General features: G+C 48.5%; 1 protein-coding gene across 4 annotated transcripts in view; it reads right to left on the reverse strand.

Annotated features, from left to right (window-relative positions):
• syne3 (spectrin repeat containing, nuclear envelope family member 3) overlaps nucleotides 1–18,481 on the reverse strand; it is a 177,367-nt gene that overhangs the window by 119,032 nt on the left and 39,854 nt on the right. For all 4 annotated transcript variants that reach the window (XM_072494475.1, XM_072494474.1, XM_072494472.1 and 1 more), the window contains exon 4: nucleotides 6,356–6,665. In XM_072494475.1, the coding sequence (XP_072350576.1) occupies nucleotides 6,356–6,665 (310 nt within the window). The remainder of the gene's footprint in view (nucleotides 1–6,355; nucleotides 6,666–18,481) is intronic.

Here is an 18,481-nt window from a genome sequence, read left to right on the forward strand (position 1 = left end):
CCGAGTTAGGGAACTGGAGCTGGAGTTGGAAGAACTTCGGATCATTCGGGAGGCAGAGGGGGTCATAGATAGCAGCTTCAGGGAATTAGTTACACCAAAGATTGGAGATAGATGGGTAACTGTAAGAGGGACTGGGAAAAAACAGTCAGTGCAGGGATCCCCTGCGGTCGTTCCCCTGAGAAACAAGTATACCGCTTTGGATACTTGTGGGGGGGGGGGACTTACCAGGGGTAAGCCATGGGGTACGGGCCTCTGGCACGGAGTCTGTCCCTGTCGCTCAGAAGGGAAGGGGGAGAGGAGCAGAGCATTAGTAATTGGGGACTCGATAGTCAGGGGCACAGATAGGAGATTTTGTGGGAGCGTGAGAGACTCACGTTTGGTATGTTGCCTCCCAGGTGCAAGGGTACGTGATGTCTCGGATCATGTTTTCCGGGTCCTTAAGGGGGAGGGGGAGCAGCCCCAAGTCGTGGTCCACATTGGCACTAACGACATAGGTAGGAAAGGGGATAAGGATGTCAGGCAGGCTTTCAGGGAGCTAGGATGGAAGCTCAGAACTAGAACAAACAGAGTTGTTATCTCTGGGTTGTTGCCCGTACCACGTGATAGTGAGATGAGGAATAGGGAGAGAGAGCAATTAAACACGTGGCTACAGGGATGGTGCAGGCGGGAGGGATTCAGATTTCTGGATAACTGGGGCTCTTTCTGGGGAAGGTGGGACCTCTACAGACAGGATGGTCTACATCTGAACCTGCGGGGCACAAATATCCTGGGGGTAGATTTGTTAGTGCTCTTTGGGGGGGTTTAAACTAATGCAGCAGGGGCATGGGAACCTGGATTGTAGTTTTAGGGTAAGGGAGAATGAGAGTATAGAGGTCAGGAGCTCAGATTTGACGTCGCAGGAGGGGGCCAGTGTTCAGGTAGGTGGTTTGAAGTGTGTCTACTTCAATGCCAGGAGTATACGAAATAAGGTAGGGGAACTGGCAGCATGGGTTGGTACCTGGGACTTCGATGTTGTGGCCATTTCGGAGACATGGATAGAGCAGGGACAGGAGCGGATGTTGCAGGTTCCGGGGTTTAGGTGTTTTAGTAAGCTCAGAGAAGGAGGCAAAAGAGGGGGAGGTGTGGCGCTGCTAGTCAAGAGCAGTATTACGGTGGCGGAGAGGATGCTAGATGGGGACTCATCTTCCGAGGTAGTATGGGCTGAGGTTAGAAACATGAAAGGAGAGGTCACACTGTTGGGAGTCTTCTATAGGCCTCCAAATAGTTCGAGGGATGTAGAGGAAAGGATGGCGAGGATGATCCTGGATAAGAGCGAAAGTAACAGGGTAGTTATTATGGGAGACTTTAACTTTCCAAATATTGACTGGAAAAGATATAGTTCGAGTACATTAGATGGGTCGTTTTTTGTACAGTGTGTGCAGGAGGGTTTCCTGACACAGTTTGTTGACAGGCCAACAAGAGGCGAGGCCACATTGGATTTGGTTTTGGGTAATGAACCAGGCCAGGTGTTGGATTTGGAGGTAGGTGAGCACTTTGGGGACAGTGACCACAATTCGGTGACGTTTACGTTAAGGATGGAAAGGGATAAGTATACACCGCAGGGCAAGAGTTATAGCTGGGGGAAGGGAAATTATGATGCCATTAGACGTGACTTGGGGGGGATAAGGTGGAGAAGTAGGCTGCAAGTGTTGGACACACTGGATAAGTGGAGCTTGTTCAAGGATCAGCTACTGCGTGTTCTTGATAAGAATGTACCGGTCAGGCAGGGAGGAAGGTGCCGAGCGAGGGAACCGTGGTTTACCAAAGAAGTGGAATCTCTTGTTAAGAGGAAGAAGGAGGCCTATGTGAAGATGAAGTGTGAAGTTTCAGTTGGGGCGATGGATAGTTACAAGGTAGCGAGGAAGGATCTAAAGAGAGAGCTAAGACGAGCAAGGAGGGGACATGAGAAGTATTTGGCAGGAAGGATCAAGGAAAACCCAAAAGCTTTCTATAGGTATGTCAGGAATAAGCGAATGGCTAGGGAAAGAGTAGGACCAGTCAAGGACAGGGATGGGAAGTTGTGTGTAGAGTCTGAAGAGATAGGCGAGATACTAAATGAATATTTTTCGTCAGTATTCACTCAGGAAAAAGATAATGTTGTGGAGGAGAATGCTGAGCTCCAGGTAAATAGATTAGATGGCATTGAGGTACGTAGGGAAGAGGTGTTGGCAATTCTGGACAGGCTGAAAATAGATAAGTCCCCGGGGCCTGATGGGATTTATCCTAGGATTCTCTGGGAGGCCAGGGAAGAGATTGCTGGACCATTGGCTTTGATTTTTATGTCATCATTGGCTACAGGAATAATGCCAGAGGACTGGAGGATAGCAAATGTGGTCCCTTTGTTCAAAAAGGGGAGCAGAGACAACCCCGGCAACTATAGACCGGTGAGCCTCACGTCTGTAGTGGGTAAGGTCTTGGAGGGGATTATAAGAGACAAGATTTATAATCATCTAGATAGGAATAATATGATCAGGGATAGTCAGCATGGCTTTGTGAAGGGTAGGTCATGCCTCACAAACCTTATCGAGTTCTTTGAGAAGGTGACTGAACAGGTAGACGAGGGTAGAGCAGTTGATGTGGTGTATATGGATTTCAGCAAAGCGTTTGATAAGGTTCCCCACGGTAGGCTATTGCAGAAAATACGGAGGCTGGGGATTGAGGGTGATTTAGAGATGTGGATCAGAAATTGGCTAGCTGAAAGAAGACAGAGGGTGGTGGTTGATGGGAAATGTTCAGTAGGTAGTTCAGTCACAAGTGGAGTACCACAAGGATCTGTTCTGGGGCCGTTGCTGTTTGTCATTTTTATCAATGACCTAGAGGAAGGCGCAGAAGGGTGGGTGAGTAAATTTGCAGACGATACTAAAGTCGGTGGTGTTGTCGATAGTGTGGAAGGAAGTAGCAGGTTACAGAGGGATATAGATAAGCTGCAGAGCTGCGCTGAGAGGTGGCAAATGGAGTTTAATGTAGAGAAGTGTGAGGTGATTCACTTTGGAAGGAATAACAGGAATGTGGAATATTTGGCAAATGGAAAAGTTCTTGAAAGTGTGGATGAGCAGAGGGATCTAGGTGTCCATGTACATAGATCCCTGAAAGTTGCCACCCAGGTTGATAGGGTGGTGAAGAAGGCCTATGGAGTGTTGGCCTTTATTGGTAGAGGGATTGAGTTCCGGAGTCAGGAGGTCATGTTGCAGCTGTACAGAACTCTGGTACGGCCGCATTTGGAGTATTGCGTACAGTTCTGGTCACCGCATTATAGGAAGGACGTGGAGGCTTTGGAGCGGGTGCAGAGGCGATTTACCAGGATGTTGCCTGGTATGGAGGGAAAATCTGATGAGGAAAGGCTGATGGACTTGAGGTTGTTTTCGTTGGAGAGAAGAAGGTTAAGAGGAGACTTAATAGAGGCATACAAAATGATTAGGGGGTTGGATAGGGTGGACAGTGAGAGCCTTCTCCCGCGGATGGAAATGGCTGGCACGAGGGGACATAACTTTAAACTGAGGGGTAATAGATATAGGACAGAGGTCAGAGGTAGGTTCTTTACGCAAAGAGTAGTGAGGCCGTGGAATGCCCTACCTGCTACAGTAGTGAACTCGCCAACATTGGGGGCATTTAAAAGTTTATTGGATAAACATATGGATGATAATGGTATAGTGTAGGTTAGATGGCTTTTGTTTCGGTGCAACATCGTGGGCCGAAGGGCCTGTACTGTGCTGTATTGTTCTATGTTCTACCCCGGGTCCCTGGTACTGTGAGACAGCAGTGTTACCCCGGGTCCCTGGCACTGTGAGACAGCAGTGTTAACCCGGGTCCCTGGCACTGTGAGACAGCAGTGTTAACCCAGGTCCCTGGCACTGTGAGACAGCAGTGTTACCCCGGGTCCCTGGCACTGTGAGACAGCAGTGTTACCCCGGGTCCCTGGCGCTGTGAGACAGCAGTGCTAACTCGGGTCCCTGGCACTGTGAGACAGCAGTGTTACCCCGGGTCCCTGGCACTGTAAGGCAGCAGTGCTAACCCGGGTCCCTGGCACTGTGAGGCAGCAGTGCTAACCCGGGTCCCTGGCACTGTGAGACAGCAGTGTTAACCCGGGTCCCTGGCACTGTGAGGCAGCAGTGCTAACCCGGGTCCCTGGCACTGTGAGACAGCAGTGTTAACCCGGGTCCTTGGCACTGTGAGGCAGCAGTGTTAACCCGGGTCCCTGGCACTGTGAGGCAGCAGTGCTAATCATTGTACCACCGTGCTGCCCCTTTTATAATTTAATCACTTCTGTCCCTTCACTTTTGTTCTTTTCTCCCCACTCCCTTGCCTTAGTTCAATTTAAGAACTGTTATATTTCTAAATACTTACAGTTCTGATGAAAGATCATCAACTTGAAATCTTAACCGTTCCTCTCTCCACAGATGCTGCCTGGTCTCAGTATTTTCTAGTTTTATACCAAGAATATACACAGCTGTCTCCAAGACCTTGACATCCTTCCTAATGTGTGGAGTCCAGATCAGAACACAGTATTCTAACCTAAAAGGGGGAGGGACAGAGCTGAAGGGGCTCCCGTTCAAAACGGCCCAGAACAGATTCCCTTACCTGGGGATCCAAATAGCCAGAGACTGGACACAGATCCACAAGTGGAACCTGACCAGCCTGGTGGAGGAAGTAAGAAAAGACCTTCAACGGTGGGGCTCACTCCCACACTCCCTGGCGGGAAGAGTGCAGACGATCAAGATGATCGTACTGCCAAGGTTCCTCTTCCTGTTTAGAACCATCCCCAAGGCCTTTTTCCAAAACATAGACAGACTAATCATGGAGATTGTGTGTGTGTGTGGGTGTGGGTGTTGGGGGGGGCAAGAACCCGAGAATTCCCAAACCGACACTGCAACAAGGGAAAGTCAGAGGGGCCTGGCTCTACCGAACCTACAATACTACCACTGGGCAGCAACGGCAGAAAGAGTGAGGGGATAGGGACAAGAACCCGATACAGATTGGGTACAAATGGAGGAGACATCCTGGAAAGGAACAACCCTTCGGGCCCTGGCCATAGCAGCACTCCCATCCTCCTCAACAAGGTACAGAACGAGCCCAGGGGTAGCGGCCACGCTGTGAACGTGGACCCAGTTGAGACAGCACTTCGGGTAACCAAAATGTCCCTTATGGCCCCCATCTGTGGCAATCACAGATTCCCCCCAGCCATGCTAAATACCACCTTCAAATGCGCCGTCGTGAACGCCGTGAACAGGGCACGGACATGACCTATTCAGGCCCCCACAGGGGGCCAGCACGGCGCTGGAGCGGTTCACACCGCTCCAGGAGACGGGACGGGGGCACACTGACGGTCGGGGACTTCTACGTAGGGCGCAGACTGGCGACACTGGACGAACTGACGAGGAAGTGGAACTAGTAAGAGGACAGGAATTGAGACACCTCCAAACAAAGCACTTCCTCTGCAAAGAGACAATAGGGTACCCCGGGGCCCAGAAAGCACATTACTAAAGGACGTGATAGGCACAAGCAGCGAGAAGGAGGGGCTATGTGGAAAAATATATCGACAGCTACTGGACAGAGGCCGGACTCCACTGGACGGGACCAGACAAAAATGGGAGGACGAACTGGGGACAGAGGTAGGATGGGGACTCTGGAGCGAAGCATTTGAGCAGGGTGAGCTCCACCTCCTCCTGTGCAAGGCTAAGCTTAATGCAGCTCAAAGTGGTGCACAGAGCGCACCTGACCAGAACCCGAATGAGCAGGTTCTTCCCGGAGGTGGAGGACAAATGTGAAAGGTGCCAGAGGGGCCCGGCCAACCACACCCACATGTTTTGGGCTTGCCCCAAGCTTGCTGGGTTCTGGACAGCCTTCTCCGAGGCAATGTCCCAGGTTGTGGGGGTGAGGGTGAAGCCATGCCCAATAGTGGCAATCTTCGGGGTATCGGAGCAGCCAGAATTACACATGGGGAAGGGGGCCAACACCCTTCCTTTCGCTTCGGCTGGTGATCGGCAGCACCACCCACAGCTGCAGCCTGGCTCGCTGACCTCTCGGAATTTCTCCACCTGGAGAAGATTAAGTACGCCATCCGAGGGTCAGAGGAAGGCTTCCTGGATACTTGGGGGCAGTTCGTCGGCCTGTTCCAAAACCTGTTAGAGGCCAGCAACGAGGAGTAAGCCAGGAAAAAAAAAAGACGAGGAACCAAAGCTCCCTACGCTGATTTTCCAAATATACACGTACAAAGAATTAAACAGAAATTTACAGCTCGCAACAGGCTATTCCACCAAATGCAGCTGAAAGGCCACAGTAAACTTTCAATTACAGAGAAGACAGGAGCATGTTCAACCTTTGCTATCATTTCAAGTTCTTCATGATCAGCTTTTAATTTCTGCTGTACGGCCTCATTGAAGCTCTCATCTTCAGTCTTTGCGAATAAGGACCCGGATTCCTGGATGAGTCGCTCCAGAAGAGCTGCCTGGTTTAAGATGTTACTGAGCAGGATTGTGTGATGGCTTAACTGCAACTTCTTTTCCTTTAGGTCCAGCTGAGATTCAAGATCGGACCCCAATTTCTGCTTTATATTCATCAGCCAAAAAAAATAGTCTTCCCTCGCTTTCAAATACTCAGACCAATGCAGCAAAACCCATTCAATCCGACTGAAAAGATCAATAAAATCAGGATTAATTCAAATCAGGCACATTCTTTCCATTCATGCAAATGATATCTCATGTTATGAATAGTTAGCATGTATTATATATTAATTATTTGTACAAGGGAACGAAATGTATTATCTCCAAATTTTCAGATGATACAAAGTTGGGTGCGAGGGGGAGCTGCGAGGAGGATGCAGAGATGTTTCAGTGGGATTAGGACAGGCTGAGTGAGTGGGCACATGCACGGCAGATGCAGTATAATGTGGATAAATGTGAGGTTATCCACTTTGGTACCAAAAATAGGACAACAGGTTATTATTTGAAAGGGTGAAAATTAGAGAGGTAGATACTCAGCGAGACCTTGGTGTCCTTGTGCATCAGTCGCTGAAAGTAAGCGGCAGGTACAGCAGGCAGTAAAGAAGGCACATGGTATGTTGGCCTTCATAGTGAGATGATGTGAGTATAGGAATATATAGGAATAGTTTTGCTGCAATTGTATCGGGCATTGGTGAGGCCACACCTGGAGTATTGTGGGCAGTTTTGGTGTCCTTATCTGAGGATGTTCTTGCTATGGAGGGAGTGCAGCGAAGGTTTACCAGACTGATTCCAGGGATGGCGGGACTGTCATTCAAAGGATATCGGTGAGGATTACATTCATTAGGGCGGCACGGTGGCGCAGTGGTTAGCACTGCTGCTTCACGGCGCTGAGGACCCGGGTTTGATCCCGGTCCTGGGTCACTGTTTGTGTGGAGTTTGCACATTCTCCCCGTGTGGGTTTGACCCCCACAATCCAAAGATGTGTTGGGTAGGTGGATTGACTACGCTAAATTTCCTCTGAATTGGAATAAAAATAATCGGGTATTCTACATTTATTTTAAAAAAGGATTATATTGATTGGAGTTTAGAAGAGTGAGAGGGGATCTCATAGAAACCTACAAAATTCCAACAGGATGAGACAGGGTAGATTCAGAAAGAATGTTCCCGATGGTGGGAAGTCCAGAACTAGGGGTCATAGTTTGAGGATAAGGGGTAAACCTTTTAGGACTGAGGTGAGGAGAAATTTCTTCACCCAGAGAGTGGTGAATCTGTGGAATGCGCTACCACAGAAAGTAGTTGAGGCCAAAACATTGTGTAATTTCAAGAAGGAATTAGATCATTTTCCTCATATTGACTGGAAATCCCTTCGGGCTAGGGGTCTGGATGGTGAGGAATTTGTTAAGTGTGTCCAGAAAGGTTTTTGGAACAATATGAGGATAGTCCAACTAGAGAGGGGGCTATATTGGACTTATATGCAGGTAGGGCAGTAGATGTTGTCTATATGGACTTCAGTAAAGCCTTTGACAAGGTCCCTCATGGTAGACTAGTACAAAAGGTGAAGTCACATGGGATCAGGGGTGAGCTGGCAAGGTGGATACAGAACTGGCTAGGCCATAGAAGGCAGAGAGTAGCAATGGAAGGATGCTTTTCTCATTGGAGGGCTGTGACCAGTGGTGTTCCACAGGGATCAGTGCTGGGACCTTTGCTCTTTGTAGTATATATAAATGATTTGGAGGAAAATGTAACTGGTCTGATTAGTAAGTTTGCAGACGACACAAAGGTTGGTGGAATTGCGGATAGCGATGAGGACTGTCGGAGGATACAGCAGGATTTAGATTGTTTGGAGACTTGGGCAGAGAGATGGCAGATGGAGTTTAATCCGGACAAATGTGAGGTAATGCATTTTGGAAGGTCTAATGCAGGCAGGGAATATACAGTGAATGGTAGAACCCTCAAGAGTATTGAAAGTCAAAGAGATCTAGGAGTACAGGTACACAGGTCATTGAAAGGGGCAACACAGGTGGAGAAGGTAGTCAAGAAGGCATACGGCATGCTTGCCTTCATTGGCCGGGGCATTGAGTATAAGAATTGGCAAGTCATGTTGCAGCTGTATAGAACCTTAGGTGGATTGACTACGCTAAATTTCCTCTGAATTGGAATAAAAATAATCGGGTATTCTACATTTATTTTAAAAAAGGATTATATTGATTGGAGTTTAGAAGAGTGAGAGGGGATCTCATAGAAACCTACAAAATTCCAACAGGATGAGACAGGGTAGATTCAGAAAGAATGTTCCCGATGGTGGGAAGTCCAGAACTAGGGGTCATAGTTTGAGGATAAGGGGTAAACCTTTTAGGACTGAGGTGAGGAGAAATTTCTTCACCCAGAGAGTGGTGAATCTGTGGAATGCGCTACCACAGAAAGTAGTTGAGGCCAAAACATTGTGTAATTTCAAGAAGGAATTAGATCATTTTCCTCATATTGACTGGAAATCCCTTCGGGCTAGGGGTCTGGATGGTGAGGAATTTGTTAAGTGTGTCCAGAAAGGTTTTTGGAACAATATGAGGATAGTCCAACTAGAGAGGGGGCTATATTGGACTTATATGCAGGTAGGGCAGTAGATGTTGTCTATATGGACTTCAGTAAAGCCTTTGACAAGGTCCCTCATGGTAGACTAGTACAAAAGGTGAAGTCACATGGGATCAGGGGTGAGCTGGCAAGGTGGATACAGAACTGGCTAGGCCATAGAAGGCAGAGAGTAGCAATGGAAGGATGCTTTTCTCATTGGAGGGCTGTGACCAGTGGTGTTCCACAGGGATCAGTGCTGGGACCTTTGCTCTTTGTAGTATATATAAATGATTTGGAGGAAAATGTAACTGGTCTGATTAGTAAGTTTGCAGACGACACAAAGGTTGGTGGAATTGCGGATAGCGATGAGGACTGTCGGAGGATACAGCAGGATTTAGATTGTTTGGAGACTTGGGCAGAGAGATGGCAGATGGAGTTTAATCCGGACAAATGTGAGGTAATGCATTTTGGAAGGTCTAATGCAGGCAGGGAATATACAGTGAATGGTAGAACCCTCAAGAGTATTGAAAGTCAAAGAGATCTAGGAGTACAGGTACACAGGTCATTGAAAGGGGCAACACAGGTGGAGAAGGTAGTCAAGAAGGCATACGGCATGCTTGCCTTCATTGGCCGGGGCATTGAGTATAAGAATTGGCAAGTCATGTTGCAGCTGTATAGAACCTTAGTTAGGCCACACTTGGAGTATAGTGTTCAATTCTGGTCGCCACACTACCAGAAGGATGTGGAGGCTTTAGAGAGGGTGCAGAAGAGATTTACCAGAATGTTGCCTGGTATGGAGGGCATTAGCTATGAGGAGCGGTTGAATAAACTTGGTTTGTTCTCACTGGAACGAAGGAGGTTGAGGGGAGACCTGATAGAGGTATACAAAATTATGAGGGGCATAGACAGAGTGGATAGTCAGAGGCTTTTCCCCAGGGTAGAGGGGTCAATTACTAGGGGGCATAGGTTTAAGGTGAGAGGGGCAAGGTTTAGAGTAGATGTACGAGGCAAGCTTTTTTACGCAGAGGGTAGTGGGTGCCTGGAACTCGCTACCGGAGGAGGTGGTGGAAGCAGGGACGATAGTGACATTTAAGGGGCATCTTGACAAATACATGAATAGGATGGAAATAGAGGGATACGGACCCAGGAAGTGTAGAAGATTGTAGTTTAGTCGGGCAGCATGGTCGGCACGGGCTTGGAGGGCCGAAGGGCCTGTTCCTGTGCTGTACATTTCTTTGTTCTTTGTTCTTGTTTGGACCTAGTACTCGGGAACGAGCCCAGCTAGGTCATCAAAGTTGCAGTGAGGAAACATGTGACGAACAGTGACCACAATTCCGTAAGCTTTGGAATACTCACGGAAAAGGCAGAGTCTTGTTCAAGTGTTAAGGTGCTAAATTGGGGGAAGGCTATCTACAACCAGATTAGACAAGATTTGGAGGCTGTTGTTCGGGAAAGGCTGTTTGAGGGTATATCCACATTTGGCATGTGGGAGTCTTTTAAGGAGCAGTTGATGGGAGTGCAGTTCAGGCATGTGCCAATGAAAAGGAAAGAAAGGAAAGGCAGGATTCAGGAACCGTGGAAATTCTAAGTCTAGTTAAAAAGAAAAAGGATGAATACGTGAGGTCTCGGCAACTAAAAACAGATGAAGCACGTGAAGAAAATGAGGAAAGTAGAAAAGAGCTCAAGCAGGGAGTTAAGAGGGCAAAAAAGGGGTCACGAAATGTCCTTGGCAGACAGGATTAAGGAGAATCCCAAGCCATTTTGTACGTATATTAGGAACAAGAGGATAGCTAGAGAAAGAGTTGGTCCACTGAAGGACAAAGGAGGGAAATTATGTATAGAACCAGAGGAAGTAGGCAAGGTCCTTAATGAGTATTTTGCATCGGTATTCACAAAGAAGAGGGGCACATTGATTGGTGGTGTCTCAGAGGGATGTGTAAATACTTTAGAACAGGTCGTTATTACGAGGGAGGAAGTGTTAGGTGTGTTAAAAAGCATTAAGGTAGACAAATCCCCAGGGCCAGATGGCATCTATCCTAGATTTCTGAGGGAGACAAGAGATGAAATCGCTGGGCCTCTAACAGAAATCTTTGTTTCCTCATTGGCCACAGGTGAGATCGCAGAGGATTGGAGGATAGCCAATGTTGTACCGTTATTTAAGAAGGGTTGCAAGGATAATTCGGGTAATTATAGGCCAGTGAGCTATTCGTCGGTGATAGTGAAATTGTTAGAAAAGATTCTCAATAGGATCTATGCACATTTGGAAGTGAATGGTCTTATTAGCGACAGGCAGCATGGTTTTGTACGAGGGAGGTCATGTCTCACTAATTTAATTGAGTTTTTTGAAGAGGTGACAAAAATGGTTGACGAGGGAAGGGCTGTGGATGTTGTCGACATGGACTTTAGTAAATGGTCTCTCATGACAGGCTGGTGCAACAGATTAAATCACACGGAGTCAGGGGTGAACTAGCTAGACGGATTCAGAATTGGCTTGGCCATAGAAGGTAGCAGTGGAACAGTGTTTTTCCAAATGGAGGTCTGTAGCTAGTGGTGTTCCAAAGGGATCAGTACTGGGACCTCTGCTCTTTGTAATATACATAAATGACTTGGAAGAAAACGTAGCTGGTCTGGTTAGCAAGTTTGCGGATGATACTAAGATTGCAGGAGTTGCGGATCGTGACGAAGATTGTCAGAGAATACAGCAGGATATAGATAGGCTGCAAAAGTGGACAGAGAAATGGCAGATGGAATTTAATCAGGAAAAATGCGAGGGAATGCATTTTGGTTGATCCAATTCAGGTGGGAGCTATAAAATAAATGGCAGAACCATCAGGAGCATAGAGGCACAGAGAGATCGGGGCGTGCAGGTCCACAGATCCTTAAAAGTGGCAGCACACCGATCCGAGCCCCCACGGGAGGAGGGAGGGATGAGCCGTTTCCTGGACCAATTGAGGTTTCCAAAGGTGGAAGAGGGACTGGTGGTGGGACTGGGGGCCCCGATTGGGCTGGAGGAGCTGATCAAAGGGATAGGAAGCATGCAGGCGGGGAAGGCACCGGGGCCGGACGGTTTCCCGGTCGAGTTCTATAAAAAATATATGGACCTGTTGGGCCCGCTGTTAGTTAGGACCTTTAATGAGGCAAGGGAGGGGGGGGGCTTTACCCCCGACGATGTCCCGGGCACTGATCTCCTTGATCCTGGAGCGGGACAAGGATCCCCTGCAATGTGGGTCTTACAGACCGATTTCCTTGCTAAATGTAGATGCCATGGTGCTGGCGAAGGTCTTAGCCACGAGGATTGAGGATTGTGTGCCGCAGATCATCCATGAAGACCATCCACTTACACACCATTGAGATATTGGCGGCCCAGTAGTATTCACTTAGGCTCGGTAGTGCCAGCCCCCCCTATCCCTGCTACGCTGCAAGAACCCCCTCCTCACTCTCGGGGTCTTCGGGGCCCACACAAAACTCATGACACTTTTCTCAATTCTCTTGAAAAAAGCCTTCGTGACCATCATCGGAAGGCACTGAAACACAAAGAGGAATCTCGTGAGGACTACCATTTTGACCGCCTGCACCCTACCCACCAGTGACAGGGGCACCATGTCCCATCTCTTAAAATCCTCCTCCATCTGTTCCACCAATCTTGTGAAATTAAGAACAAAGAACAAAGAACAAAGAAATGTACAGCACAGGAACAGGCCCTTCGGCCCTCCAAGCCCGTGCCGACCATGCTGCCCGACTAAACTACAATCTTCTACACTTCCTGGGTCCATATCCCTCTATTCCCATCCTATTCATGTATTTGTCAAGATGCCCCTTAAATGTCACTATCATCCCTGCTTCCACCACCTCCTCCGGTAGCGAGTTCCAGGCACCCACCACCCTCTGCGTAAAAAACTTGCCTCGTACATCTACTCTAAACCTTGCCCCTCTCACCTTAAACCTATGCCCCCTAGTAATTGACCCCTCTACCCTGGGGAAAAGCCTCTGACTATCCACTCTGTCTATGCCCCTCATAATTTTATATACCTCTATCAGGTCTCCCCTCAACCTCCTTCGTTCCAGTGAGAACAAACCAAGTTTATTCAACCGCTCCTCATAGCTAATGCCCTCCATACCAGGCAACATTCTGGTAAATCTCTTCTGCACCCTCTCTAAAGCCTCCACATCCTTCTGGTAGTGTGGCGACCAGAATTGAACACTATACTCCAAGTGTGGCCTAACTAAGGTTCTATACAGCTGCAACATGACTTGCCAATTCTAATACTCAATGCCCCGGCCAATGAAGGAAAGCATGCCGTATGCCTTCTTGACTACCTTCTCCACCGGTGTTGCCCCTTTCAATGACCCGTGGACCTGTACTCCTAGATCTCTTTGACTTTCAATACTCTTCAGGGTTCTACCATTCACTGTATATTCCCTACCTGCATTAGACCTTCCAAAATGCATTACCTCACATTTGTCCGGATTAAACTCCATCTGCCATCTCTCCGCCCAAGTCTCCAAACAATCTAAACCCTGCTGTATCCTCCGACAGTCCTCATCGCCATCCGCAATTCCACCAACCTTTGTGTCATCTGCAAGCTTACTAATCAGACCAGTTACATTTTCCTCCAAATCATTTATATAAACTACAAAGAGCAAAGGTCCCAGCACTGATCCCTGTGGAACACCACTGGTCACAGCCCTCCAATTAGAAAAGCATCCTTCCATTGCTACTCTCTGCCTTCTATGGCCTAGCCAGTTCTGTATCCACCTTGCCAGCTCGCCCCTGATCCCGTGTGACTTCACCTTTTGTACTAGTCTACCATGAGAGGCCTTGTCAAAGGCCTTACTGAAGTCCATATAAACAACATCCACTGCCCTAGCTGCATCAATCATCTTAGTGACCTCCTCGAAAAACTCTATCAAGTTAGTGAGACACGACCTTCCCTTCACAAAACCGTGCTGCCTCTCACTAATACGTCCATTTGCTTCCAAATGGGAGTAGATCCTGTCTCGAAGAATTCTCTCCAGTAATTTCCCTACCACTGAAGTAAGGCTCACCGGCCTGTAGTTCCCGGGATTATCCTTGCTACCCTTCTTAAACAGAGGAACAACATTGGCTATTCTCCAGTCCTCCGGGACATCCCCTGAAGACAGCGAGGATCCAAAGATTTCTGTCAAGGCCTCAGCAATTTCCTCTCTAGCCTCCTTCAGTATTCTGGGGTAGATCCCATCAGGCCCTGGGGACTTATCTACCTTAATATTTTTGAAGACACCCAACACCTCGTCTTTTTGGATCTCAATGTGACCCAGGCTATCTACACACTCTTCTCCAGACTCAACATCTACCAATTTCTTCTCTTTGGCGAATACTGATGCAAAGTATTCATTTAGTACCTCGCCCATTTCCTCTGGCTCCACACATAGATTCCCTTGCATATCCTTCAGTGGGCCAACCCTTTCCCTGGCTACCCTCTTGCTTTTTATGTACGTGTAAAAAGCCTTGGGATTTTCCTTAACCCAATTTGCCAATGACTTTTCGTGACCCCTTCTAGCCCTCCTGACTCCTTGCTCAAGTTCCTTCCTACTTTCCTTATATTCCACGCAGGCTTCGTCTGTTCCCAGCCTTTTAGCCCTGACAAATGCCTCCTTTTTCTTTTTGACGAGGCCTACAATATCACTCGTCATCCAAGGTTCCCGAAAATTGCCGTATTTATCCTTCTTCCTCACAGGAACATGCCGGTCCTGAATTCCTTTCAACTGCCACTTGAAAGCCTCCCACATGTCAGATGTTGATTTACCCTCAAACATCCGCCCCCAATCTACGTTCTTCAGTTCCCGCCTAATATTGTTATAATTAGCTTTCCCCCAATTTAGCACATTCATTATAGGACCACTCTTATCCTTGTCCACCAGTACTTTAAAACTTACTGAATTGTGGTCACTGTTACCGAAATGCTCCCCGACTGAAACATCTACCACCTGGCCGGGCCCATTCCCCAATACCAGGTCCAGTACCGCCCCTTCCCTAGTTGGACTGTTTATATATTGTTTTAAGAAGCCCTCCTGGATGCTCCTTACAAACTCTGCCCCTTCTAAGCCCCTGGCACTAAGTGAGTCCCAGTCAATATTGGGGAAGTTGAAGTCTCCCATCACCACAACCCTGTTGTTTTTACTCTTTTCCAAAATCTGTCTACCTATCTGCTCCTCTATCTCCCGCTGGCTGTTGGGAGGCCTGTAGTAAACCCCCAACATTGTGACTGCACCCTTCTTATTCCTGATCTCTACCCATATAGCCTCACTGCCCTCTGAGGTGTCCTCCCGCAGTACAGCTGTGATATTCTCCCGAACCAGTAGCGCAACTCCGCCTCCCCTTTTACATCCCCCTCTATCCCGCCTGAAACATCTAAATCCTGGAACGTTTAGCTGCCAATCCTGCCCTTCCCTCAACCAGGTCTCTGTAATGGCAACAACATCATAGTTCCAAGTACTAATCCAAGCTCTAAGTTCATCTGCCTTACCCGTAATACTTATTGCATTAAAACATATGCACTTCAGGCCACCAGACCCGCTGTGTTCAGCAACTGCTCCCTGTCTGCTCTGCCTCAGGGCCACACTGTCCCTATTCCCTCGTTCTCCCTCAATGCTCTCACCTTCTGACCTATTGCTCCCGTGCCCACCCCCCTGCCATACTAGTTTAAACCCTCCCGTGTGACACTAGCAAACCTCGCGGCCAGGATATTTATGCCTCACCGGTTTAGATGCAACCCGTCCTTCTTATACAGGTCACACCTGCCCCGGAAGAGCTCCCAGTGGTCCAGATAACGGAAACCCTCCCTCCTACACCAGCTGTTTAGCCACGTGTTTAGCTGCTCTATCTTCCTATTTCTAGCCTCACTGGCACGTGGCACAGGGAGTAATCCCGAGATTACAACCCTCGAGGTTCTGTCTTTTAACTTTCTGCCTAGCTCCCTGAACTCCTGCTGCAGGACCTCATGCACCTTCCTGCCTATGTCGTTAGTACCAATATGTACAACGACCTCTGCCTGTTTGCCCTCCCCCTTCAGGATTCCCTCTACCCGTTCGGAGACATCCTGGACCCTGGCACCAGGGAGGCAACATACCACCCTGGAGTCTCTTTCACGTCCACAGAAGCGCCTATCTGTGCCCCTGACTATAGAGTCCCCTATTACTATTACTCTTCTGCGCTTTGACCCTCCCTTCTGAACATCAGAGCCAGCCGTGGTGCCACTGCTCTGGCTGCTGCTGTTTTCCCCTGATAGGCTATCCCCCCCGACAGTATCCAAAGGGGTATACCTGTTCGAGAGGTGGACAACCACAGGGGATTCCTGCACTGACTGCCTGCCCTTTCTGGTGGTCACCCATTTCTCTGCCTGCACCTTGGGTGTGACCACATTTACATAACTGCGATCTATGACGCTTTCCGCCACCTGCATGCTCCTAAGTGCATCCAATTGCTGCTCCAACCGAACCATGCGGTCTGTGAGGAGCTCCAGTTGGGTGCACTTTCTGCAGATGAAGCCATCCGGGACGCTGGAAGCCTCCCAGACCTGCCACATCTCTCAGTCAGAGCACTGCACCCCTCTAGCTGACATTGCGCCAATTAATTTTTTAAAAAATTTTTAATTTAATATATTTTTTTAAATTTCAAAGTTACTGTTAACTATCTGTTTCCTAGCACTAGATTTCTAATAGAAATGCGAAAGCTAAATATAGTACTCTCCGATCTCTGGCTTAGATATCCCTCTAAATTATAATTACGTAATTATGTTTAATTAGTTACCAATGCTTAATTTTTTTAATTTAGTGTAGATTCCCAACCAGCCACTCAGGCCACAGCTTTTCTGTGATGTCACTTCAGTTTCCCCCCGACACACACAATTTGAAAAAGGTACAAAAGTAAAAATGAGTAAAAATCACTTACTTACCTTCTTACCCTCTGAGTGTCTTAGATGTTCTCAGGTTCTCTCCATGACAGAGACTTCTCCTCCTCCTCCAAACGGCTCCCGAAACTAGGCCGCGATCTTTTAAAATCTCCGCTCCGACTCGCAGCTCCCGCGCTTTTTAAATCTCCCGCGCTGTTTTCACTGTCCCGGCTCACTCAGCTCCCGCGCTGTTTTCAGAGTCCCGGCTCCCTCAGCTCCCGCGCTGTTTTCAGAGTCCTGGCTCACTCACCTCCCGGGCTGTTTTCAATGTCCCGGCTCACTCACCTCTCCGGTGTAAGGTTCCCCAACTCCTGGCTATCTGAATCCCTAAGTACCGGAAATCTCTTGTTACCTTCCTCAGCGGTAAGTCATCTATTCCCCTGCTCTGCTCCCCCGGATGCACCACAAACAACTCACTCTTACCCATATTCAATTTGTACCCTGAACATTCCCCAAACTCCCGGAGTGTCTGCATTATCTCAGGCATCCCCTCCACTGGGTCCGCAACATACAGCAATAAATCATCTGCATACAAGGATACCCGGTGTTCTTCTCCTCCCGAGCACGCCCCTCCACTTCCTGGAGCCCCTCAGTGCTATGCCAGGGGCTCAATCGCCAATGCAAACAGTAACGGAGACAGGGGCCACCCCTGCCTCGTCCCTCTATGAAGACGGAAGTAATCAGACCTCTGTCTGTTCGTGACCACGCTCGCCACCGGGGCCCTATCCAGCAGCTGTACCCATCCGATATACCCTTCTCCAAAACCAAATCTCCTCAGCACCTCCCACAGGTAATCCCACTCCACTCTGTCGAACGCTTTCTCGGCATCCATCGCCACCACTATCTCCACCTCCCCCTCTGGTGGGGGCATCATCATTACCCCTAGCAACCTCCGTATGTTCGTGTTCAGCTGTCTCCCCTTAACGACCCCAGTTTGATCCTCGTGGACCACCCCCGGGACACAGTACTCTATCCTCGTCGCCATCACCTTGGCCAGGAGCTTAGCATCTACATTTAAAAGGGAAATGGGCCTGTAGGACCCACACTGCAGCGGGTCTTTTTCCTTCTTCAAAAGGAGCGATATCGTTGCCTCCGACATAGTCGGGGGCAACTGCCCCCTTTCCCTAGCCTCATTAAAGGTTCTCGTCAAAAGCAGGGCCAGTAAGTCCATATACTTCCTATAAAATTCCACCGGGAAGAAATGGGTGAGATTCTTAATGAGTACTTGGCATCGGTATTCACCAAGGAGAGGGACATGACGGATGTTGAGGCTAGGGATGGATGCTTAAATACTCGAGTTCAAGTCGGCATAAGGAAAGGGGAAGTTTGGGTATTCTAAAGGTCATTAAGGTGGACAAGTCCCCAGGTCCGGATAGGATCTATCCCAGGTTACTGAGGGAAGCGAGGGACGAAATAGCTGGGGCCTTAACAGATATCTCAGAACATAGAACATTGCAGCGCAGTACAGGCCCTTCAGCCCTCGATGTTGCGCCGACCTGTGAA

The sequence above is a fragment of the Scyliorhinus torazame genome, chromosome 2 (assembly GCF_047496885.1).
Source record: "Scyliorhinus torazame isolate Kashiwa2021f chromosome 2, sScyTor2.1, whole genome shotgun sequence".
Taxonomy (NCBI): Eukaryota; Metazoa; Chordata; class Chondrichthyes; order Carcharhiniformes; family Scyliorhinidae; genus Scyliorhinus; species Scyliorhinus torazame.